This window comes from Trachymyrmex septentrionalis, unplaced genomic scaffold (genome assembly GCF_001594115.1).
Source record: "Trachymyrmex septentrionalis isolate Tsep2-gDNA-1 unplaced genomic scaffold, Tsep1.0 scaffold32, whole genome shotgun sequence".
NCBI lineage: Eukaryota > Metazoa > Arthropoda > Insecta > Hymenoptera > Formicidae > Trachymyrmex > Trachymyrmex septentrionalis.
In genome coordinates this window covers 4,172,209-4,199,310 of record NW_017305485.1, presented here as the reverse complement: position 1 = coordinate 4,199,310, position 27,102 = coordinate 4,172,209, and the positions used below count along the sequence as shown (strand labels likewise).

Sequence of the window (27,102 nt, the reverse complement as noted above, 5' to 3'; positions counted from 1 at the left end):
GACTGTTTATTGTAAAAACTAAAAATTTTTCCTATAAAATCGTTTTTTTAAAATTTCCTAAAATTTTTTGTTATTGAATTATCGCGGATTAAATAAAAAGGATAACATTTTAACTTTAATTGCTCATAATTTAGTTAAAAATAATCGTATTGCAATTCAAGAAACAGGTATAATTGTAAAATAATAATAATAATTTTTTAAAAACATGATACAAATGAAATAGCGCTATGAAATTTTTTGTTTCGATCTATATTTTAATTTAAAGTAAAAAGAAGGATATTAGGATCTGTATTCTCTAAATCTGAATCAGTGGCTAATCTGTCCACTGTGATATCAATCCCAAATACGCCACTGAGAATTAGTACATTCACAGCGAAATTCAAGTAAAAAAATCAATCAAATGTGGAATCCTTAATCTAGCTAACCTTGCTTTAATGTATAAATTCAATGGATATGATATTGGAGCGGACGTGCAAATATCGATAGTTTAATCACACGAAACGCTCGAATTTCTTTCTTTTTTCAGTCGAATCTCACTGATTCAGAGAGTATAAATTCAGAGAGTATAATTTATTTAGAGAATATAAATTCTAAGCAAATCCACTGGCTCGACACAGATATTTACGAACTATTCGTTTTGCGGTCTTTTTAAACGGACCTCTGTGTGTGTGTGTGTGCGCGCGCGCGCGCGCGCGTGTGTGTGTGTGTGTGCGTGAGCGCGCGCGCGCGCTCATGCACGCGGGCTACTGATCGTCTCCGGTGAATTATCGAAACCGTTTGCCAAAGTTTCTTAGTACAAGTGTACGCACTTTAAGCGCGCGCTTCAGCGCAATTTCCCAGCTCGACGAGCGCTGCGTGAACAAACGCGGTATACGTAGGCTGGCGAGGACTTGAGCTGAGCGCTTCTGTGTTCCGAGTAAACACGCGCAGCGCGGTAGGCCCGGTAAGACACTTAACCCGCACGATATCCCGTGATCAGCATTCACTGCTACGACGAAGCGCACGATGGACTCTCTCGTTACGAATAAACAGTACCGGCTACCGTAGACTCGGCCCGCGTACTGCCCGTAGCATAAAATTTCCCCAGTTTAGAAATTTTAGAATTAGAGTGAAGCACTTCTTCATATATCTATACACGTATTATATATGTAGAAAATATATTTCAAGTTTATGTATTTTACAATTGAAGAGAGACAGAGAGAGAGAGAGAGAGAGAGAGAGAGAGAGAGAGAGAGAGAGAGGCAATCTTTCTCATATTTCTTTAATTTTTTATTAAATTTATAATTCTTAAATGAATAATAAATATAAATCTTTCTTCTGTCGATTTATATTTCAAATTTTGTATCTTTAATTAAAAGGAGAAATCCTTCACATATTTTCTTAATTTTTATTAACTTGGTATTTCTTAGATAAATCAATCTTTCTCGTTATTTCTTTAGATTAATTGACTATATTTCCTCTGTCGCTTTGTATTTCAAATTTGCATTTTTAACTGGGTGGCATCCTTCAACATATTTTCTTAATTTTTATTAATTTCGTACTCTTAGACAAATTAATCTTTCTTTAATCTATGGGTTAATTAATAAATTTTCTGTTATCAATTTACATTTTCCTGCTTTGACAAAATGATTTTGCGACTACGCGAGGAGTAGAAGATTCTACATTTTGTTATCAACTCGATTAAAAATTCAGGACTGCGATATGTTAATTCGAGGGAAATCACGTTTTCTATTCGCACAAGAGATCCGTGGGTGTAGAGACAGCCCTGTTCTGTACGTCAACCCCACGGCATACCAAACAGAAGCCGGAGCAAGCAGACCGAATACCTGCCAGAACGACCACTCAGCTGTATCAACATTCGGTACACGACATTCCTCTTCGATCTCTTCGCCAGTGAGACTTTAATAATACGATTGCGCTGAAAAATAACGTCCTTTGCTCGCCTGATGCTCGTGATTTCTTAGTAATTTAAAAAGAGAAACAATGATGGTGGATTTATAGCTGCTGGAGTTAATATTGATACCATCATGGTGTGAATTTAAAATTCGTAATATTAAATCCACATCATTAATATTAACATCAACACAATGAATTATATAGACACCGTATGGTGTTAAACCACATCGATATCTTTTAGAATGTTGCTTTCTATTGTCAAACGCATTATCAAGGTAAATGTGTAGAATATAATTATAATTTCTTGTTTTTTACTTCGAAAAAAAGAGCTTCAGAATGTATGATATTTTCACGTTTATTTTCAAAATCGCTGCGATGAATATGGATAGATAAAAAAAGGGGGAGAGAGAGGGGAAAGAGAGAGAGAGAGAGAGAGAGAGAGAGAGAGATTAAACCGACCGATGGAACGCGGCGAAAAGGTTTATGCGGGCAATGAATTTTTTTTGTCGCGCGAGAGCAGATACTTTTATGCAAATCCGGCCAGTGTCGAGTGCCCGGGAGGTATACGACCGATTTGATTCGAGTGGCCGGTACGAACTTACGTTTCGCGTTGCCGTTTGCGAGGGCATAAGTGCAGGCATGCCGTGCACTTCAAGCTGACAAAGTGACGATTACGCTAAACGCATGACGGTCCGCGCGCGCGTCACGCGTCACGCCACTTTAGCCACTTTAACGCGCGTTAAACGATTTCCGGCGAAAATGCCTGCGTTGTTGGGTGCCCGAGTAGTAATACCTTTATGAATGCCAGGCCTGGGTCGCGTTGCCGAGATTCTGAACTTCTGAACACCCCGATCGCCTGGTCCGATTGCAACGAAATCAATTCTCTCTTGTATCTTATTGAATACTCTTATATTTTTATACCGTGTAGTAGATAATCGGTTTCCTTTCATTTCACGAATTAATTGTAGACAGAAAGAACGGATGAAAGTACCTCAAAATTTATTAGATACAGTTCTGAATATAATTTTGTTTAGATCAAAATAATTATGTAGGACACTCAAATTGATTGCTAGAATGTTACAACTTTTTATAGTATTATTATATCAACATTTAAGCGTTTTACAAAATTTTTTTTTAGCTTTAATAGCTCAATAAAATTATTTTCAAACTTGTATTTACTTTACACGAAAAAATGGTTATTTGAAAATAATTTTGTTGGACTAAAATAGTTGTGCAGAATGCTTAATGTTGTGCTCAAATAATACTGCAAAAATGTTTAACATTCTAGTTACAAAAACCAAATTTTGATTAGAGCAATATTTTTTAATTATAAAATAAGAAAGCTTTGTTTGTATTGTGTTTTTATTTGTATTATTCTAATTAAAACTTGATTAGAATAATCAAATTTTGATTGTGGAAAATTTATTTAATTAAAAAGTAAGAAAGTTTTTGTTAGTCACATACCAATAAAATAAATGGTTATTCATATATCAAGCATTTCTTTCGGTGTAATTTGAGCGTCTTATTGTAAGTAATTATTTTGAATCTAAACAAAATTATTTTGAATCTAAAAAATTATTTTGAGATCTGTATTTAATTAAATATTTAGATAGCTTCATTAAAATTTCTTTCCGTGTAGCTAAATTCTTTTTCCGTTTAACAATTCTCGGATGACAAATATACAAAAAAAAAAAAAAAAAAAAAAAAACAGAAAATCTATTTTTGATCCATTTCGCATGAAAATGTCCTTATAAATTCATAATTACCAGCGTCAGTGTATTTCCGATATTAATTTCAATTCGTGTTTAGTAGATACGTTGACGTGTACCGTGATATGATTAATAAATCATTAGCAAACAGAGTGAAACTAGCCTTCACCATCTCAAATGCACGACATGACGTGTAATGCAATTACGCGCGCGCACGCGCGATGACGTAACGGCAGTTATTAGATTTTAAAAGCAAGCAGTACGTTTGCGAGACTCATTGAATTCCATTTCTCGCGGAAACGAGAGGCCCCGACGGAAATCTTTTAATGTTTCTCCTTTGTTCGGCGGGAGGCCACCGGGAAGAAAAAGGCGCATAATGGGGCGACTTTCTGATTAATTACATTGCCCTTCCCTTTGCAATACATTCATCCTCACATCGTCAGGAACCTCCGAATACTTAATTCTGATTCTTCTAGCTATTCTAACGTCAGCTTTGCTAGGCAAAAAAAAAACATACACGAGAAACACCAAGTTTTCTCCTTAGTGAAAAAGCCGACGAATGAAATTTCTCATTGTCAGACAATAAAAAGTCCAAAATTGAGATGTCTTAAAGACATCTTTTAAGAGTCCTTTAAAAACCGTCTCTTTAAAACGTCTTATGTTTTTGGTCGTGCTTATTGTCTGAGTTCTCTCTGAGAACTCTTCTCTCTGAGAACGGAAATCTGCAACTCGTGGAAAACGAGAAGTTGGTGATAAAACTGAAAGCAGCAGGTAATCTCTATTTGCGCTCAGGTATTGCGCGTGACTGTACTCACGGCAAGATGGCGACCGGTCCTCGAGAGCCTGTTTCGGTGCTCCCCTGCAGAATCTCTCACCCTCTCTCTCTCTCTCTCTCTCTCTCTCTCTCTCTCTCTCTTTCTCTTTTTCCTTTTTACTTTCCTTGTTTTTCTCTCAGTCGCTTTCATCCTTCCATCTCTCTCTCTCTCTCTCTGCCCTTTTAGTCCTGTATTCTCCTTCGCTCTTCGTTTTTCCCTCTTCACCCTTCTCTACCCTTCTTGCTTGTTCGCTCACCGATACTTGAATTTTTTTACCTCCATGAAGGGGGAAATGGAATAAAATGAAAAAAGGAGGGAAAATCTGAACGTAGGCTACACCGGCGCGTCGGAGAAGTCGTCCCTTCGTCGACGTCGTCCTCGCCAATGACGAAGGGACGCCTTCTTCCTTTCGTGCGATGATCGAGCTATCCTGAACATATAGTATTCTATATCTCTCAACATTCAATAAATCTGCGTCTAAACAATTTCGAGGCAGACGAATCGTATCTACATTCTAACTTTATTGCTTTAAAAATTGCTGAAACTGTATATTACTGATTAATTTAATATTGTGTAATTTTCTAATCGTGTATTCTCAATCTTTCATGTACATCAAACGCAATGAGTCCGTCAGAAGCCAAACCGGTTAACATCATAAAATAAGAAGTGTTACAAAATTGATGAAAGTTACTAACTAACCATGTCGTTCTGATACTGAAATTTAAAAAATTTGTAAAAGATGGAATTAATCAGTTTGATTCTTGAAAGGTTACCAATAGTTGGTATTAATAGTTGATGTAACTGACGTGACAAGATGACATAAATTGCGAAATATTAAATTCACGAACATTCAATAAAATCTTCGTTCTTTCTGTGTAGGCACTTATGTTTCTATCTAAAAAATTAATTACAATAATTTTGCAAATGAAACGATTGCGGACTACTCGCGCAGTTACTTCACATCAGAAAAATTGAGACATAGCAGCTTCCCAAGCTATGATCGGTCTTCCTTCGAAGCGATGATAACAACGAAATAAAGCAGCCAGTCGTGTTATTGACGGTAACAACGCGGGTGGAAGATCGCGTCGGGAAGAAGAGAGAGAAGGTAATGAAAACATGTCCACGGAAGCACGACGAACTAACGAGTAAATTACAGGGCGGCTGGCGGGCGGAAGAATCGCTTGCCCTCGCAGATCGGCCCATCAGATAACTTTCAACGCCATTAATGCTATACGGCTGTTTACGAGGCAAACGCGACGCAACGTTGAGTCCATTGTATTGCCAGGGTCCAGGACACAGCTCCGATTTCGATGACCTACGTGATTTCCATCGATTTTTCGCGGTGGGCACCGTTCGAACCTCGGTCCTTTAAATCGGATTTAAAAGAGAGCGACACTTTAGTACACTTTTATCCCGATATCAAGAATCCTTACACGAGGCAAAGGAGGAACAATACATTTCGTACCGTATTACTGTTAAGGATTGTATGCTTTACGGTAAACTAAATCCTCTTTAATCCTTATAGAATGCTATCAATATTGAGTGACGTAACAATGGCTATCGATACGTAAATTTTAACGTACGAGAAAGTAGGCCATTCTTAGTTAATGTAACGCAAATTATAATTAACATTCACGCTTTTAGTGACAAAATATTTTTTTATCTAAATATTTTTTATCTAAATAAATCTTTATAAGTACAAAGAACAAACGTTATTTCCAAATTTGTATCATAGCTAAATTTTTTAATATTTCAGCAGTATCGTTCTTTCAGTGTAGATCATTTTTTTTTTCTACGAATATAAATCTATCGGATTTTGTGCTCTTTCATCAATAAAGTGGTTTGACTGCGATATCGAACGATCGATCGCGCCGGTGAAATTTTGTCACATTTACATCCTGTATACAGTATCTACGGTTTCTCCGCGACGGTAAAATTCCTTTTTTTCTGGAGGCACATTTCTGAATAATCGATAAACGCGCAAAGCTCATCGGACATGATAATACCGCGAGGTGGAAAAAATTGCGCGTATCATTTAAAAGTATGCTTCGTCCTCGCGTAAACTATGCGTATATTTTCATCGAATTTCAATGAGCGATGTTATACGCGCGTCGTCCCTCGACGTGTAAAAGTGCGCTACGTAAATCCGCTTATGCCTTCGCACTGCATCCGTGTGCGACGATAACACTTGTCCGCATATTTCGTGAAAATATCATTTGCCTAAAGCGATAACGAAGTGTCACTTTGGCATGTGAAGGACACGCGCGATACCTTGTGCCTATAAGTAAAGAACTTCAGTTTTGCTGAAGCATCGAAAAATGTAGCTATAGATACAGATCTGAAAATAATTTCGTTGAACTATCAAAATAATTATATAGGATGCTTAAACTGATGAAAATTCCATATAGGGATCCTAACAACCTAGAAACCCCAACGTTTAGTCAACGCTACGACTGTCAACTGAGCTAACTTTCTGGGCCTGTTCTTTTTCCAAGAATTCTGGACTAGTTCAGTGCAACAAGTTAGAGTGAAAGAAACTACAGCTGTCTCACTCTAATTTACACATCAGTGTACACCAGTTCGGAACTTGAGGTGGGAATAGACTTTTATCAACCAGTACTGGGCCGTTATGATTACTGGCAAATGACTGGCTAAAATGACTGGGCCAGTACTGTTTGTCAGTACTGGACCCAAGTTATCATCCAGCTTAGCTAGTATTGGGCTAATTTACCAGTACTTGAATTGTAACAACTAATAATGACTTAGCACTGAGCCGATTGTAAAACTCTACATAGGATATCAAAATGTTTACAAAATCGCTTTTATTATATTTTGAATTCCCTATAATTCTGTTGATGTTTCCAACAAAATTATTTTTAGATCTGTATCTAGTTAAATACTTTAAATACTTTAGCAAAATATCGTTCTTTCCGTGTAACTCTTACGCCAATTTAATTATATCTTTCTTCTTTCTTCTGGCGAATTACTCTTTACAACTTAGATTTTTGTGATAAATATTATTAATTCCTCGTGCAAAGATCGTATTGCTATCTTTTACTTCGACACTTTCGACATCATTTCATCAACTTTTGCAATTATGACAAATATACTTTTATACTTAGCGTTTTTTCTTACATGATAAATCATTGTTTGGTCATAATAATCTATATGAAGTAAAGACTCTGGAATAAAATTTAAATGGCGATAAAAGCTTTATGTTACAAACATTTTCTATATTTTAAGACAAAAAAGTACGGATATAAAAGTCTGAATTTGACTTTCTTTCTTTTGTTTCTTGATCATTCAATTGCATTCTTACAAATTTTTTATTGCGTGATGTCGTTTACAAGTTATCGTGCAATCGTATTTATCATCAAGTAGTCGAGGAAACGAAGTTATTTTACAAGCTTCTTTTAAATTTTAAGGAAAGAAAAAATATAGAAGTTTGAATTTAATTGACCTTTTTTCTTGATCACCTGATCGTATTCTAGACTTGGAAATTTTTTATTACGTCAATGTTTAGAAATTATCAGAGTCGTAACAAATCCCTTATCCTAAATTCTATAACTTTTCCTTGATTTTCAGACAAAATTTCATGACTTTCTCTGATGATTTCAATAATATTTCGAAATTTTTGAAATTTTCATCCTGATTTGAAAAACCTCAAATATTTTATTGAGAGAGCAATTTAACAACGTTTATGACAACGTAAATATTATTAATATTGTTTGCACCGTTTTTATTTAATTGTTAAGTCAGTAATGTTCTTGTGTAAGTGTAATGTACGCATATTTTATATTTATTTAAAACCAAGAATTTTTATTTGCCAAAAAATTTTGCAAAATTTTCTGACTTTTCCCTAGTTTCCTTGAGCGTTCCTAATTTCTCTGATTTCCAGTTTTGCGGCAACCCTGATTATGTAAATCGCGCAATCGTATTTATCGTCGTATGTTTGGAGAATCCGTCGCGTTAAAGTGGGTCTGCTACTTTCGTGACGACGCATACGTGACATCCTAATTTATTCAAAAAAAATTCCGAAGTGTGTATCACGATGATCGTTCTGACGTCTCTTTTGAATAATATTCTTTGAAAAACAGGGGGACACAGAGAGGGAGCAATTCGTATTCGGTTATGTGAGTATCTGGTAAAAGATCTGAAAGACACGGCACGTTTCGAAGTAGCAGCTACGGTATCTCGGCGATCGCGTTTCCATTAGAAATGCTCACGATACACTTCAGCGTATTCAAGCACTCGATTACTATCGACGGTAAAGTATCGATTATTTTAATACAGCGATACAAGCCGAGTATTCTTTACGTGTGTATATGTTTATGTATACGTGAACGTGTACCGCTTATTTCAGTAGATAGACTCTAAAAATCTGAAAGACGACGCTGAAAATTATGATGTTCGAAAGATTAAACGGAGAGGTTGACAGATTATTACAGTACTTTTTAATCCGTCCGGGGATTTATTTTCACAACAAACTAATTGTTAATTGCAAAATTAACTTTGTAGATAAGAAATGCATGTACACATCTTTTTTGCAATGCAAATATTTAAAAAGAAATCAGTCAAAAAGGATACAATATTAAAACGATTTTATTACTAATTAATTCATTTATATTACTGATAGGAGTGAGCAATGTAAATGAATAAATTAGTAATAAAAATTAATAAATTAAGATAAAATTATATAAAATCCTTTGTATTTTTTTTTAATTCTAAGTAAGTTTTATCGTACAATTAGCTAAATTTTTCAATGCGGAATTTATTTATTTCAGTATTTGACGTCAAAAAATAAGTTATAAAATATAATGCGTGAACAGATTTTTGTTAAATAGTATCTATTTAGCATATAACTATTGACTATTGACATTTGACTATTTAAATAGTTAAATAGTCCATACAATTTAAATTTTATTTAATGAATAAATTTGATGTTTAAATTTTATAACACTTGTTAAGAGCGTCTTATACATAATTATTTTGATGAATCAACAAAATTATTTTCAGATCTGTATCTACCTAAATTTTTAAATATTTCAGCAAAACCTACCTCTCCGTATAAATTTCGTGTTTATATTTTATTGGATTTAAGGATATTCTGTGCGAACTGTTCCTCATTAAAGTCACGCTTTTTTTGAACTGCGAAAATAATATACACTGAAGCGTTTCATTTCTACCTTCACGTGTGACGTAGTTATCCCGGTCAATATTACTCAGCGTCCCACGTATTTTTAACTTGGATTATAGCGAATATTGAATTTCATCGGACGCACAAATTCGCTATTTTACTCGACTCTGTAATCTCGCGCTATATTTTTGAGCCATGTGAAATGCGACGGGCGCGTGATTACGTGCTCAACGCGAGCAATTTTATCGTTCTGTCGACGACGCACGGCGCGATATCCCTCGGAAATCCCAAATGACATAACAAAATAAATGCAAAATCGCTTCGAGCGGTCGAGTGGCAACTCTCGAAACGAAATATGATGCGGATGCGAGGATTTATGCGGCTTCCGCGATATTTCTCATTTAAAGCCATTTCATTTCGGATTGGTCGACACTACATGACGCGACATTTTCGTCGAGTGCGGACTGTCATTGTTTTAAAATCGCTGGAATGATCCGAAGACGCGATGGCATCTCGATGCCGAATGCACGAAATAATACGTTTGACATCCGATTACATCGGTCGCGATTATGAAAATTTTGGTGTGATTTTTTTCTAGCCAAAATAGCTCACAAACACTTTTTACTATATACATAATATATTTTATTACTTTCGATATCATCTATAACAATACATTGCGCATTAGTTTTCAACAATTAAATTTCTTGACCAGGGAATCACAATTTCTTATTCTATCTATATATAATTTCATGACAATAAATAGATTCAAAGATTATTATAAACTATGCAATATATGTCGTCTATCGCTTAACGATTATTACAAACAAATAGCGTTTATGAATTCCTTAGACATAATAGAAGTCATCGACATGGTGCGTCTTCGCGAAATTCGTAATATTATATTCAACGTACGTGTCACTTTCGAAGCGGTTTGCACAAGACTTCGAAATTTGCGTAATTACCTGATTTTGGGCGTTTTGCTCGGCCATGGCTTTTTCTTTCGCTTGCCTCTTACATTTATACCGATGATTTTGGAACCATATCTTCACCTGTAAAGCACACATAAAACGCACAATTAAGTCTTTATTAAATACAGCAATATTAATGTTATAATCTATATGTTCTTACATTAAACATAAATGGATCTTTCATTGAAAAGGAACTTTTTCTAGCTCTTTTAAATTACTCGTGCATCTTTGATAAAAAGATTAGACAGGAAAGAAAGAAACAGTTTTAATAAAAATATCTAAAAATGTAGCTACATATAGAATTGAAAATAATTTAAACTATCAAAATAATTATGTAGGACGCTCAAACTGATTGCTAGAATGTAAAATTTTTTATAGCATTTTTTTTATCGTGTTTAAATTTTCTATATAATGATCTTGATCCATCTTGATCGAACAAAATTATTCTCAGATCTGTATAATTTCAACAAAATTATTCTTTCCAATACAATGACATATTTAAAGCAAATATAATCGAATATATCATCATCTATGGAGTAAGAATGATAAACCTAAGTCAGGAAATTTCGTTATGTAGACGATATATGCGAATCTATATAGAGACATACTGTATAGTGGAGAGAACAGGCGCGATGTTTGGGACATTCTATGAACATTCTACGAAGTTCTTGGAAGTAAAGCCTAAAATCGACCGCGTTGAGTCGCTCTTTATGTCGAAATAGAACGGATGACATATCTCGTACGCGAACTATCACCAAGACCCTTGGATGTTTTTTCGGGACGGAGCTACGAGCCTTTGTTAAACGCATTTTGAATCGGTCTGTAGCTATTCCTTATTCCGATGCTCTAAGTCCGTAATCCACGGTTTAGAGGACTGTGTTATTTCTTCGAGGGGAATTTAACGCCTCGTTCACTTTATGCGGATACTCAGTGTTGAGGAGGAAAATAATACGAGTTTTATGTATTATTTTTATCGGAAGAATCACCGAGAATCTCTCAATTTTCTATTGTGTGAATTTTAGGTGAGGATTGGATCTCAAAAATAATCTCGTGGAACTACAATTGTTTGTCCCTTACGAGAAACAGCAGTGATCGGTACTTAGAAATTCAAAATCTTGATCAAAATATATCTTTTGTCTCACGTCTATTGCGTAATAATACATAAAAACGTGTCCCAAAATTAACGAAAACCCCTAACCATTTTACAACTCACAATTTTTGTAACAAAGTAATTAATATCCTTCTTAAATGAAAATATTGAAAGAGGAATAAATCTTAGTAACAATGATTTGTCTATTTCTTTTAGTAATAAATTCTGTTGTGTCCATTTCTATGTAGATTAATCTTAATTTCGATTTAATTTATTTTTTTTTTACTTTTTTGTAATAACTCAGAAAAGAAGATAAAAAGCAAGTTAAACTACATTGATAGAAATGAACATTATTAATAAATTATTGTTACTGTCTATTCCCTATTCAATATTTTAATTAATAATAACTTGTTGTTATTCGGATATTTGAAAATAAGAATATAAAAATGAAATACTGTAGGTACATATATTACCAAACTTATATTTATATCGATGTTATTTTACATATGTTTTGCGATAACAAAACCTGTTAAAAAATGTAATCAAGCGGTAAGATATATTTTGGATTATGAAGCCTGGCTCGGATGCGATCAAGCCTCTATGGATCGTACATAATGCATATAGCGCGGATTATAACGCGCTTCTGTCATAAGCAGATGTCGATCTCGATTCCGTCCAGACGACTGCACAACTTCCACGATCGCTTAGCTCAATTGCCGTAAAAGCAGTCTCGAGCGACCCTAATCGCACGCGACTGTTCCAACTGAAAACTCAAAAGCTACCTTCTCTGTTCTGAATAAACCAAGCAACAAAATTCATCGACTAACTCTCGTTATATCAACAAATCAGATATACAGAATTTTTCTTCGAACTGAATTCTTCGGTCAATTTCAAATCAATCGTCTCTTACAAAAATATCAAGACTTTATCATTATTTTTATATATATATAAACTTTTTATTGTATTAATTTTCCTGTGTTTTCAATGTTACATATATCTAGCGAATAAACGTTAAATTAAAAATCAAGCGAATTAGGTCTATATTTAAAATTAATTAAGAAATATAATTCATATTTATTGTAACACATTTATTCATTTAGCTTAATTTTCAAAAATTCTTATATTCAGATGATAAATTAAATTTCAAAAGTTCAAGAAAAATGAATCCCCTAAATTAGGTTTAAGAATATTTTTGCTGACTGTTCGTTTCTCTATCTTGTGATGATCTCGTAGAAACTGTTATTTCTGAATGTTATTTTCATAGCCCGAATTTGTCAGGTGTGTCAGGCGGACTCTTCATCGGTACAGTGTAAACTCAACTATTGCGTATCGTTTTGCAGTAGCTGATTTTTATCGTCCCGATCCATAGAGCGCATATGTTACCGCGTGTAACCTCGTCGAGTGGCTGTTGTACGCTCCGACCTCGTTTCCGAAGCCGATATAACCCCCATTATACATCGGAGTTGCGTGTGTCGAGAATGCAACGAAAGCACTTTAAGGGGTCCGTCCAGCCGACCGCGTCTCGAGGACCCGCCACCGTCTGTCTAATTCTTTGAATATTAGCGGGATCGGCCGCCCTCGAAAATTCCTTTCACCCCTCTCGGATGTCGCCTCGAGCGTGGCCAGAATACCGGTGGTTGCCCCGCGTGTGGTGTACTACTTTTCTCTATTATTCAATTTTTGTTTTCTAGAGTTCGTGTTGCTTTGTATATATTGTTAGATTCAACTGTACAAAAACTTTACAGAATCGATGATGCAGTTTTATATATGCGCGAAAAGAATGATTTTGCTGAAGTATCTAAAAATTTAGCTGCATGCAGATCTGAAAACAATTTTGGTTCATTAAAATAATTATTTAGGAATCTTAAGCGTGATGAGCAATACTGCAAAAGTTTTTATATTCTACTAATTAATTTGATCGTTCTAATTATTTTAAGGGACTGATAAAATTATTTTCAAATCTGTATCTTGTATAGTTAAAATTTTAGATACTTTAGCAAAACCGGTTTTTTTGTGTAAAAAAATATGAAAAAATTAAGAATTTTTTAATACAAAGCTTCTATTTGGGAAAAATCCAATTTAAATACAGAAAGAATTAACGATTTTGCTGAAATATCTAAAAATTCAGGTAGCTACAGGTTTAAAATAATTGTGTTGAACCATTAAAATGATTATGTAGAAGAAATTTAGGCATAACGAGCACAATGCTGCAAAACTTTTTTTTTTTATATTCTTGCAATCATCGAGAGTGTCTTACATTATTATTTTGATAATTCAATAAAATTACTTTCACATCTGTCTAGCTAACTTTTAGACACTTCAGCAAAACCGTTTCTTCTGTGACGATCGGAAAAATAGTACTATCTTTCCTCTATCTTAATTTGTATAATTTTCAACAAATCCTCGCTGTATCATCGATGAGTTTGTTATAATACTTTTTACAAAATTCAATCTCACGACATATAAAATCGATTTAACAGTTCTATTCTCTAATTGAATAAAAACTCTACGTTACATTAAAAGTTCTATAAAATTAAAAAAAGATTAAAAATATTTAGATATATAAAAAAAAACTCCACTTATTGACTTTAATTTTATTAACTATGCTACTTTCAAAAAAATAAAATATTACATATTTATTCAAAGTTTAAACAAATCCCCTTGACGACCCCTGAAAATGTAACATACACAGATTTCATTATTACACAGTATTTGCTTGAGACAATTTTTTTCAGAAATGGCTCATCATTAAAGTGAACCGTGTAAATTCATCTTAAGGAGCATTACCGCGAAGGAAAGTAATACTCGCAGCCCTCGCTGTTGTTCGTTGCGTGAGTTTTTACGTACGCTTTGTGGCACGGCCGGTTTTGCGTAGGGGGTGAGAGACCTTATCTAAAAGCCACGAAGAGGTACTAGACGAGGGAAGTACCTCTTTTGCTGCTCCCGTTCGTTAATTCCTTTTCTACCGATAATCCACTCGAAGCTCGTCGAGTTTTCGGCTACGTACGCCGCGCTCTGACTTCGAGAGATCTACAAACAGCCATTTACTTATGCGCGAGCTTACGTAGAATATATGACGGAATTATATGTGACGTGGATCTTCTAGATCCGCGCTCTCATAGGATTTTGGATCTTCCGAAACCAAATCGATCTCTTCGCGAACTTTTGTACTTAACATCCCTGGTATGTTCTATTTTCGAACGAGAGGTTTTGGAAGATTGTTAGGGAATTATTTGCACGTTGGGAAAGGAGAGAGAGAGAGAGAGAGGAGAGAGGATTCCGAATAACTTCAAATAAATACTTCAAATGAAAGTTGTAGGGTTTAAGAAAGATGAGCCATTTATAATAAGGTCCAGGTTAATTTTTTTGTCATTTACCTTGGATTCAAAATCTAAGTAATTCATTTTATGGTCCTCTTCAAATCTTGTACAACTTTTATCCGAAATATTTCTTTCAAAAATGCATTGTTCTTGAGATATTTTCTATTAAAGTGGCCACAAGTTTTGTACAGAATCCATAAGATTTGACCATCTAGAATCCTTATTTTTAAACGTGATCTTTTGACTGGTAATGTTAGTTTTTTTAAGTCTAATGGAACGTGTACAACAAACCTTATAGGAACAGTTCAATCTTGACAGTCATGTAAGTTTTTTTGTTTACCATTTTTCGCGTATAATCTCATGTTAGCATTTTTTAAATTATTTTTAACCTCTTGGTCGATCGTTTTAAAACAAAAAATCTTTTTCTTTTTAAGTTAACTTAATAATTTAATGACCAAGATTAACTCGGACATCATCATCACGGTTTTTCTCGCATTTTACATGTTATTAACTTATACTCGTATGCGCTATCATTATGTAATTTTGTTAATTTATTTTTTTTTTGTACTGAAGAGGTTTTTTTTATACTTGACCATAGGTCGAAACGTATACGTATAATATTCACTTTGAATAAATGGTAGAAAAATACACACTAATAACCAGTGTTGGCTCAAATTGGCATTTGATTTATTATTAGTTTTTAGACATTATTTTTGCAATTTGGAATCCTTGTGAGAAAAGTGTCTGGTTGATGTACGAATCAGAAGATTCTGATTATATCAACCAGTATTCGGATATTATCTGAACTAGAATTCTATATTTAACGAGAAAATTCTGATTCGTCCATTTTCAACTAGAATTCTGATTAATCCGACCGAACAACATTTTTCTCAGCGCGCGTACGATTCGCGCGTACATCGTGCTTCGCCGTGCCTAAACTAGCGCGAATAAATCCGGAGGCTGCGCTCTGTGAAAGATTCGACGATGAAAACGGAACGCGCGCGGCGAGCGGATGCGCAGCGAATTGTTATTTCAAGGGAACTGCCGTCCGTCAGTTTCGTTTGTCCATCGCTCCCGCCGCGATGCGGTGTGTAAACAGGGAAAGTTAAACAAGATAGGGATATATAACTGGTGTGTACGTAAGAACACGGTGCGCAGGCATGAAATTCAAGGCTAACAATGTCGACCTCGAACGACAAGCGCTTCTGATGTGTGAATTTTGTTCATTGAGTCCCAGCACGTCCCTGCTGCATCGGAAAGAGTTGGACACTGTCCCGTGAAATCAATCTTATTTTAAAGCGTGCTTCGCACACTTTCGGACAGCGCCCACGAAATAAGATCCGAACATTTACCTTCGCTTATTTTTTTCTCCACCAAATTTGTTTGCACTCGATAAGCATAGCTGTATTGAACGCAGAACTATATTGAACAAGATGTAATAAGATTAAATCTGTGCGATAAGATTGGTCGACAGTGATTTTGTTAAATGTGTAATTTTGATTAATTTTTATGTAATTTTTGACACTAACAATCAGGAATTTTTATCCTATTTAGAGAATTTATCCAATTTTTTGTTGTAATCAACACATATCTCTTTTTAAAAACACGTTGCTAACAATAATAACGTTTTATGAAATCTTTTTTCATTTAAATGGTTTATTTATGTTCGATTTGCCTTTTATGATAAATAAAAAATCATGTTAAATTATCACGTTAAATTTAATAATCATTTTCTATGAATCATTTATTTATATCTAAACAGATTTAAAATCAGAGCAAAAATACTAACACTTAAAAACAGATCAGTTTAACATAAGAAAGGTGAAATTTTTATCAATCCATGTAGTTATCGATAGAAAATGAAGACATCCGTAAAATTTGAAATTTTTAATTGTGTAGAGGATCAAATCGCGAAGTATCACAAAGCGCTCCTGTCAGGTATAAACGTTTTTCAGATGGGACGTCAGTCCATATTTATTTTAGGAAGACGAGCAGGTCGTACCCCTTGCGAAAAGACCCACAGGAGTCCGGCAAAAATTTACTTAATGCGAGGCTTTAACTTCCGATTAACTTGCAGTTTATTCTTGTTCAGACAGAAACACTCGGCATGCTCTGAACGATGTGGTTCTCTTCAGGCACCGGCAAATCATAAAAACACTTGTCAACATTTTTCAAACTAATTGGTGGAAACAAATCTACGTAATCCGTTTAAGTGTCATGGATCTTTCTAAGCCGTGTGGCGATTGCTTGATTCTTTTGCTACCAATATGTGTATTAATTAGCACACGCGATGAATTATTCGTGTCCTGCGCATTTCTTTTCTTCGAAATACTTATACAGGAGCACTTGGCTAAATATAGATCTTTGCCCTTTTTTTTTCTTTTTTAATAACATAACTTTACAAATATTTTCTTTACAAAGATGTTAAAATATATGTAAAAATACATTATACAATAATAGAAAAATTTTAATTATATAATTTTATATTAACAATTTTAATCATTTTAATTACTTAATAATTTTTGTTTAATTATAGGTACTTGTAAAAGTATAATGAAAATTAATCCAGATTCATGTTATTTGTAAAGGCTTGAAAATACATTATACGTGTACTCAATAAATATATAAAAACGTTCATTCTCTGTACGATTTTTCAAAAATAAGATCGTATAGTAGAAAAGTTATCAAGATTCATCTCAATAAAGTAATTTTAATTAGGTTTTTCATTTAATTTTGTGATCATTTGAAGTATCCCGTCATTTACTCTTCATTGTCATTTTGTTACATAAACAATGAAAACGTATGATTGCGGAACATGAGGCAAAATAACCTCTGTAACAATCACCTCTCTAAGTACGCAAAATTTCAAAGTGTTATTTTCGAATTGTTATATAAAGCAGATCCTGATAGTATCTCCTTACACGTAGGACAAATGTACGCGAGAGGGTCAAACGTAATTCGAGCTTCTTTCCGTTCATTCCACTCTACGAGTCAAAGCCCACTCAGCGCCATCACTTTTTCTCTTTCTCTCTCATTCTCGCTCACTCGTTGTAACGATCTCTCCTATATCCAGGTAACGCGTGTCGCCGTTTGACATTAGTTGGCCCATTAAATGCCGATAAATCTCGTGGGTGGCACGTGAAGTCAAGGGGAGGCGCGATTATATCGCGCGTGTGCTATGAACACGTCGGACACGCGTTCGGGAGGCATTGAGTATCTGTTAGCCTCTGCTCGAACAGAGTCAAGCCCGTAGGTAGGTAGGCGGCCCAGGACGAGGTCGGTCGGGATGAGGAAGAGAGAGGAGGCGGATAGAGTGGACGATTGATCAAGTTAGCGTAACGTCATTACGTCGCGAGTACATCGGGGGTTGACGCAAAACGACGACGGGCCACACCGCCTGCCCTCCCCCCCCCTCCCTCACTAGGTACAACAGGCCTCCTCGGGCAATTTGACTCGACACCAACCTTCGCCCGGATTATCCGGCTGGTGGCTTATACAGCCTCGGGCTGGGTGATTCTCTCGAAGTTGGGGTTCGTTATGACGCGACGTGGCATAAACGAGCCACGTAAGCTCCCACCACTCGCGTACGTACATTTATCTTTAGTGAGATTTTTCAATGCTTGTGCGTTCGCGATAAAACAAGCCATACCGATAATCGCTACATCGCGAAATTTGGGCGAAATTAAGAATGAAAAAAGAGATCTCTTCTTTGTGAATAAAAAAATGGTATTTTATTGCGGAGTTTTTCGAAATAAATAGAGTGAAGTTCTGAAACTTGATTTTCTGTTGAAAGCGATTTTATTGCAATGTTAACATTGTTTTCGTAAAAATGAAACGTAAAAAGTAAACGTAACATGATATAATATGGTTACTTATATCCCAAAATTTGCAGTATTACTTGCCATGCTCGAACATGAATGTAATTAGCAACAATTATGAAGAGAACTCAAGCATGACGAACTGCAAAAAATATTAACATTCTAGCAACCAGCTTGAGCGTTCTATAGAATTATTTTGATAATTTAATAAAATTGTTTTCAAATTTTTACATCTAGCTAAATTTTTAAATACTTTAGCAAAACCGTTCTTTCCGTGTATAATTTATTGCGAATAAATATTGTTTGAATGAATAGAATTTTTTTCAGATAATCGATTCGGATAATCATCGTGTGATTCAGCTAGACTAATATCTGTTTAATGGACGTATTGCGAATAAATATTGTTCGAATGAATAAAATTTTCTTCGGATAATTGATTCTGATAATTATCACGTTATTCAGCTAACGCTTAATATCTGTTTAATGGGAGCATTATGTCCATCGATAACAGAGACTCGTTCGCTTCGAGGTAGAGGATTAACGCGTGTAGATGTCTGCGTGCAAAGAGCCCGCCGGTACGACGATGAACCTGCGAATACCGGGGATCAACTAACGTCAAATTATGATTAGGGCTGTTAATTGTCCCGTGTTGACCCTGCTGAGTGGTAGCCCGAGGACAAACACGATTCCGCCTCCCTTTTGTTGTTTTAACTCAATGCCGTCGGCCGGAGATGACTTACCGATTACCCAGCGTGATGTCTGAAAACCAGGGGTCTTCCAGCCCTCAAATAGAAATGACTTTCTGGTTACCGCGAAGCGATGCGTGGAGTAATTTCTTGCGGAAAGATGGCGCGTGATTTTATTCCGCTTTATCTTATCTTATCTTATTTTTACTTGCGAATAAGTCTGATCAATTTTATGGCGTAGTTTACGTAAAATAAAAACATGTATAGCTATATGTATAGAATATCTTTAATATCTCTGAAAAGAGCTTAATTCTTGACACACAGTGAAAGAAAAGATTGGTTGCTGCCTTAATTGGTTGTAATAGCTAATTTTTGGTTACTGCAACCGATTGTTGATTGTGTTAGTCTTTCCGTAATGTTAGTATAGAATTTTGATTGGCTAACGCAATCAAAAATTGATTGCTATACTCAATTAAAAATGCTGTGCCATATTTAACCATCTAATGTGCTGCAGCAGCCAATCTTTTCTTTCAGTGCAGAAGTACCAGTCATTATTGACTGTTTTTAATTTTTACTGTTATATTTCTTGTGTAAAAGATAGAATTCTGAAATTTTTTTATCTTTCAATAATTATAAAGCTTTTATACTGATAAAATATTTGGTTTTTCATCACTTTCTTCACTTTTCACAGTAATTAATTCACTCGGTCTTTTTAGTGGATAAAAAATGTTGGTACTTCTAGTGTTAAAAAATTGTTCATTATTAAAATACTTAACTTCAAATTACCCAAAGATTTTTTTATGTAAAAAATGTCTCGTCACGTCATTATTCACTCAGTTATTATTCAATGAAAAAGAAGAAGCGAAGAAATGCTAAATCTCTATCGACACGTAGATCGTGCTTTTTCATTAGCTCAGGCTTTTAATTTTAGCATCTTTTCAGAATCGACAGGCGAGGGGATTGATGTGATAAAACGCTGTTAAGGGATGCCGATGTTTGTAGTCCGAATATATGCACCCTCGGCGCGAGTATCACGAATGCGTTGCAAAGAACTATGGTTCGTATGCTACAGGATGAAGCACAAAAAAATCGTTTTCGTCCGATTTAATAAATTAATATGAATTTAATTTAATAATAAATTAAATATCTTGGCTTTATAAAAACATAATTATCAGTTCATATTTTAAGCATACCGATCTTGTGAAAAGGAATACTCAAAATTTTATGTAAATAAAGTAACATTTGAAGCAAAAATCAGCGTCGTGTTCACGTTACATTTCTTTGGGAGAAAATAAAGAATTTAAATGTAAATATAAAAAGTGGAGAATAAAAATATAATGAATTATGGAAAACACACTTAAGTGAATGGTTTTATTAAAGTATCTAAAAATTTAACCAGATGCAAATCTGAAAATAATTTTATTGGGCTCATCGAAATAATTATCTAGGACCCTCAAGCTGGTTGCTGAAATGTTAAAACTTTTTGCAGCATTATTTATCATGCTTAAGTTTCTTATGTAATTATTTTGGTCCAACAATATTATTCTCAAGTCTGTCTCTACCTACATTTTTAGATATTTCAACAAAATTATTTTTTCCATGCAGAACTCGATAACTTTTGCGCTAATCTGTAGATGCAGCGTCGTCGGGGCAACTCGCATGCATCAATAGGCAAGTATCTTCCACACGAATGGCACAGAAGTGCAGAAAGGAGTGCAATTATGTCGGCCGCATTCTGTCCGTGTAGATATCGCGACGAAACGCGGACTGCAAAAGCCAGTGACATATTCATGTGTGCGTTATTATGCGAGGGTGCTGGGAGTGCTCTTGAGAGATGCGAGCACGCGTTGCAGGACGTTCGATTAACTGTATGCATTTGACAACCAAGAAATTCGTCAATCTGTATAATTCAATTGAGATGTGTCAAATTCTTGAATTTCGGATTAATAATTTTCGATATCCAAAAATTTCATTCCCCGATTATAAAACAGAAATCTGCATCGGAGAAAAATTTTCACAATAGTGTAATTTTTCGTGTAAACTCTTTATATCTCTATCTTCGTTACGAGAATATTTTGTCAGTATTATAATAATAATATCTAATAATATTATAATTATAATAATAAGAAAGAAAAAGAAGGAAAAAAAGGAGATAGTATCCTAATATTAGTGAAATTCATAAATTGATTTATAATTAATTTTAACTCATAAATAAATCCTTTTCTAATAATCTTAAGGAAAGATCGACATGAAGAATCTATGGACAAGATAAAATACGCGATATACATGAGATTCCGTACCGAAAAAACGGTTTTGGTAAGGTATCTTGAATATTTAGCTAACACTGTTCAACATCGAAATTCTTTCCGAAATGTCGTAGTACAAATTCTAAAGATTTTTTCACGCTGAACACCAAATCATTGATAAAATTTGGATAGCAGTCAGAATTTTGATTAAATTGATTAAATATTGTTTTCTGCATATTTTCAACATTTCTTTTACAACAAAACAAAAACTTATTTCTAAATAAAATCTACTTAAAAGTACAATTCAAGAGCTTTCAAGTGAATTTTAATTCATGATGTATTATAATTTTAACTCAAGAACAATGTTCTGCCATCGCGAGTATCGGCAGTCGCGCATTTTCCCCATATAAGGTTTAAAAAAATTGACAGTTGATTTTAAATTCAATTCTTGAATTTCTTAGGTGTGGATTTTCACATCAAGCTAAATTTTGATTTTAGCTTGATGGATTTTTTCAAATTCACACACAACTCGCCGGGCCTGATCGTACATAATTATTTGGATGGTCTAATAAAATTATTTTCAGCTCTGTCTGCATATACTATATATATATATATATATCCAACTAAATTTTTAAATACTTTAACAAAAACGGTCTTTCTATATATTAAAAAAAAATTAGAAATAAAGATATTGCCAATATATTGTGAACTTGAATTGAGGGGATTAATGCTAATGTTAAGGGCGAACATGAATTAATGACGCCATTTCTCCCATTATCGTGCCAAAGGAAATCGTGACTAGTCGTACCATTGCGCTGTCGATCGTTTCGTCTCTCATCTCTCGTCTATGCCGATCTCGAAAACGGCGGTAGCGACGTGTTTGCACAGCATTGAACTCGCCCTCTGCTCTACGGGATTCGATCCCTCTCCTGGCGTGCGCACCATGGGGTTGCCGACCGCAGTGCAGGGGGATGAGACTAGGAGAGAGAGAGGGAGTGCGAAGACTCGGTGGTACGCAAACCCATTATTATGATTATTATTCACGTAACTGAATCCTGCGCGATCGTGATCTTCCTGCTTTCTCTCTCTCTCTCTCTCTTTCATGTATATCTGGTTTTTAAATTCAAGAACAATAAGTCTTCATACTAAAATTTAATCTCCCCCTCTCTCTCTCTCTCTCTCTCTCTCTCATTTGTTACTACTGTTGTGCCGCATGAAATTTTTTAAACGATCTTTTAGCAGCAGTGTTGCAGAATTTTGGAATAGTATATGGAACATTCGCTGTATCACCTCTCTGCATGATTTTAAATACAAATTAAACAATAATTTGTTGAGCATAAATTTGACTTATATTTGTGTCCTACGTCTTGTTTTTCCATTAGTATTATCCTATTAGACAGGTATTCTGTTTTTTCAATTTCTTTCATCTTTCCTATTTTTATATTTTATTTCCTTTTTATCTTTATTTTTAAATCTTATTTTATGTATTCGATGCTTCCAACTTTTCTTATTTAGTTGTTCAATTATGTATTGTTTTTTGAGAGAATTCGCTATTCTAGAACGCTTAATAAATAACGATATCTACCTTTCTTGCTGGTTCTCTTATATCCGACATTATTTTATAGTTCAGTATTCCTTGTGCACTATTCGTTATAATCAAAGATACTTCTCTGACAGTCATATCTACATATATTATCTAGAAATATTTAGATAATTCAACACTATTTTATAATTAGTTCGATGTTGACGTTATCAACATTCGTTAACGTGTAAACAATAAAAAACGCAATTGTAACGGCGCTTGTTTCAGATAATAAAGATCTGATATCACCGACAGGTTTTCGCGGACAGCTCGATAGGTCAAAACTTTTCGGAAAAACGGAGGGAAAATGGAGAGGTGGGATAAAAGCTACGATAGGCGGGTCAGAAGGAGGGGGAGGGGAGGGAGTGTAATTTGCCTCTAATGCGACACTCGATGTAGCAGCTGGCTTCACCGGCCCTCTGCTTTTCCATTCGCCACTCGGCCGCAACCGGCAACAGTAGCGATAATAATAACAATACTGGTAACAATGCCCAGGAGTGGCTAGGCATTGTAACACCGCACCGCGCGAAGGGGAAGGGGGGGGGGTGCCGGGTACTTGGAGTAACAATGCGAGCGCAAAATGGAGGGACCCCATCTGTGTGTGCCCCGTGCCAGGGGAACAAGAGGGAGGACGTGCTCCGGAGGGAACGGAACGAGAAATCGGCGGGACGGGAGAGACACCAACGAGATAAATGCAATGCGTCGTCACGCGCTCTGATATCGTCGCCATTTCTTTTTCTGTAGATTGCACATCCTCGCAAGAGATTTCCTATCGAGATGGCGGGCAGCCGTTCGTTCGTGATTTTGCGATTTGGTGACCGCGAGATCGATATAGTGATTTGAAATACGATTGTGTTAAAAAAAAGTGTTGGTAGCAGCGAGACATGGAGAAGAACTGCTAAATGTTAGATATTATCGTATTTATATCGTATTCGAATAAACATTTATGAAAATATATGAAAAGAACAGTTTTGCTGAAGTATCTAAAAATTTAGATTTGAAAATAGTTTTGCTAGGCCATCAAAATAATTATTTAGGATATTTAAGCGAGATAAGCAATGCTATATAAAAATTGTAATATTTAGCAATCAGGTTGAGTGTCTCTTGATTATTTTGATAACCAACCAAATCATTTTCATGATCTGCATCTAGCTAAATTTTTAGATACACATGGAAGAAAAAAGGTTTTGCTGAAGTATTTAAAAATTTAGCAAGATACAAATTTAAAAATAATTTTGTTTGGACCATTAAATTAAATGTGTGGACGCTTAAAATGTTAAAACTTTTTGCAGCATTGCAATTATTAATGTTGAGTGTTCTATATAATTATTTTCATAGTCTAATGAAATTCTTTTCAGATTTATATCTAGCTAAATTTTTAGATACTTTGGCTGTTCTTTCTAAACAGCAGATATTTTTCTGTGTATGTATAATGTGATCTCTAAAACGCGAAATCATGTAATTCGTATTTTACAAAGTGTGTACAATGATAGACAGACTTATATATGTATATATTGGGAGAAACGTAAATTGCTCGCAATTTCCTTCCCTCGCTCGATCACGTGGCTCCCACGATCACTGCAATCTTCTATAAAACTCGTCGAAACTTATGTACCGCTTGTATTCATTCGTCTCGGATGAGCATGAAAATCTCGGCTGATTGCAATCAGGGCTCTTTGCCGACTTCCGTGCTTGACATGGAATCGACTCGTCACCATCGCTCGAAGGCCCGGGCTTCGTGCGGGCGCTCGACTCTTCCGGTTTAAGGAAGCGTTCCGTTTCCATTTTGAGAAATCTCTCGTTCACTGTGTGAAGCTTCTCTTCAGACCTAGCTACCGCTAATTAGTCGTTTTTTTATTCGCTCTTTTTTTTTGCAGTAAATAGTTACAAATACACGACATGCGTACTTTTTGAGAATATTTCCAAGGAAAGCATGTGAATATTTACTCTTTGTGTTGAAATTATTTCTCGCAAATTAGTGAATATAATCAAATATATTTCAATCGCAATTTTATCAATATAATTATTTCATTTTATCTTCACTGAGAGAAAATGATTGCAATTACCACAATTTGACTGTAATTTAAATATGCACGGAAAGAACGGATTTCGTTAAATTATTGAAAAATATAAATAGATAAGAACATAATTTTGTTGGCAAAATATATTATGTGACAAACACAGATATGATAAGCAATCCTGAAAAAAATTTTACCTTCTATAAGCAATCAGTTTGAAAGTTTTGAATAATTATTTTGATAGTTTAAAATTTATTTTCAGATCTGCATCTATATAACTGAATTTTTAGATACTTCAGCAACACCGTTCTTTCCATGGGTCTTTTTCGGTGGTAGAACTATATATATTTGCGATAGAACTATAATTTATTACTAACACAAATTACAGTAATAACTGTAAAAATTCAGTTCCTAACCATAATTATTTTTCCATGCAATTATAAGTAAAAAAATAGCAAACACTTGGAAATTTCTTTCAGTATACGTTAATCTAATATTAATAAATGAAGTTTTATTACTTTGAAGAATTTGTACAGAGATCAAAAAGGGACTGTAAAAGATATTTTAAGATTTTTATGGCGCTTAGCGCTGGTTGAGTTAAGTTCCATCGATAACGTCGTCCTTGTTGCATTACAAATGTCGCGATGACAAACGGACAATTCGACGCGCTTGTTTTCAAAGGGCTGATAAGTGAATTGAACCGCAGACGGAGAGACGAACGGTAGACGAAACGATAGACCGAACGAGGGGGAGACCCGCGCATGAACGTGCATCAACGCAGGATGCGGCCAATGAGCCACGTAACAATTATTTATTGTTGCCAGACCGCTATACCGCATCTCGAGCCGGCCAGACCTGTCTGCGTTCAATGAAAATGAATACACTTGTTAAAATCGGCGTATACCGGAACCAGCTATCTTATCCGCTTGGTAGATGATAACTACCGTGGATCTTCGTCAAGGTTCAATAAAATTGTGCGAAATATATTTAACGGACGAGTATATAGTTTGTCCCACGATTAACGTATTGAATATTAGATAAAGGAATCAATTAGCTAACAGTTCATCATATCTTCTACCATGGCACACAAAAAAATCTTAAGCAGTGGCTAATCACAGTAGAGACTGTAGTAAGTGCAGGAGCACTCACTGCACATTCAAGGGTGTAAAAAGTGATATATGTATGTAATTTAATTTTCTGTGTAAAAATGACCATACACATTTAAATGTGTAAATCTATTTTTATATGTGATTATTTTTACTAATCACACACACACACACACACACATATATATTGAAGTCACTTTATACACTCTCGGATTTGCAGTGCAGTCTTGCATATAACACATAACGCGTAAAAAATATAGCAATCAAAGTTCTTCATTTCCTTCCTTCCTATAAAATAAAAGCCTCCGATTGATTGATTTTCTTATGCTTTATGCGTTATGCAAAGGTCTGTGCTCCGGCTTAAAGATTAAGGTGCTTACTGCATACGTCTTATTGTTAAGTTTTTTTGTGTGCCATAGCTGCAGGGTGATTAACGAGACTTCCTGATTTTCGGCTCTCTATAAAGATGTCCCGAAAGAATCCTAGATTCTTTGCCGCCATTTGTCACGATTTATTAAATTAACATACCTTCAACTACTTTCAACTTTAACGACCATCGTCTGATGTAATGAAAATGATACACCCAATAACAAACTAGAAAATAACAAGTCCATATTTAGAATATAAGACATCTCTAAGATATTTCAAAGATGTCTCAAAGAACAGTTTAAAAGATTCTACGTCTCGATTTTTAACTTTGTGTTGTTTGCT

General features: G+C 34.9%; 1 protein-coding gene across 1 annotated transcript in view; it reads right to left on the bottom strand.

The window, feature by feature from the left end:
* Positions 1–27,102, bottom strand: part of LOC108749923 (homeobox protein Nkx-2.4-like) — a 40,316-nt gene that overhangs the window by 3,717 nt on the left and 9,497 nt on the right. Inside the window, exon 3 of the mRNA XM_018488957.1 lies at positions 10,520–10,606. Coding sequence (XP_018344459.1) covers positions 10,520–10,606 — 87 coding nt within the window. The remainder of the gene's footprint in view (positions 1–10,519; positions 10,607–27,102) is intronic.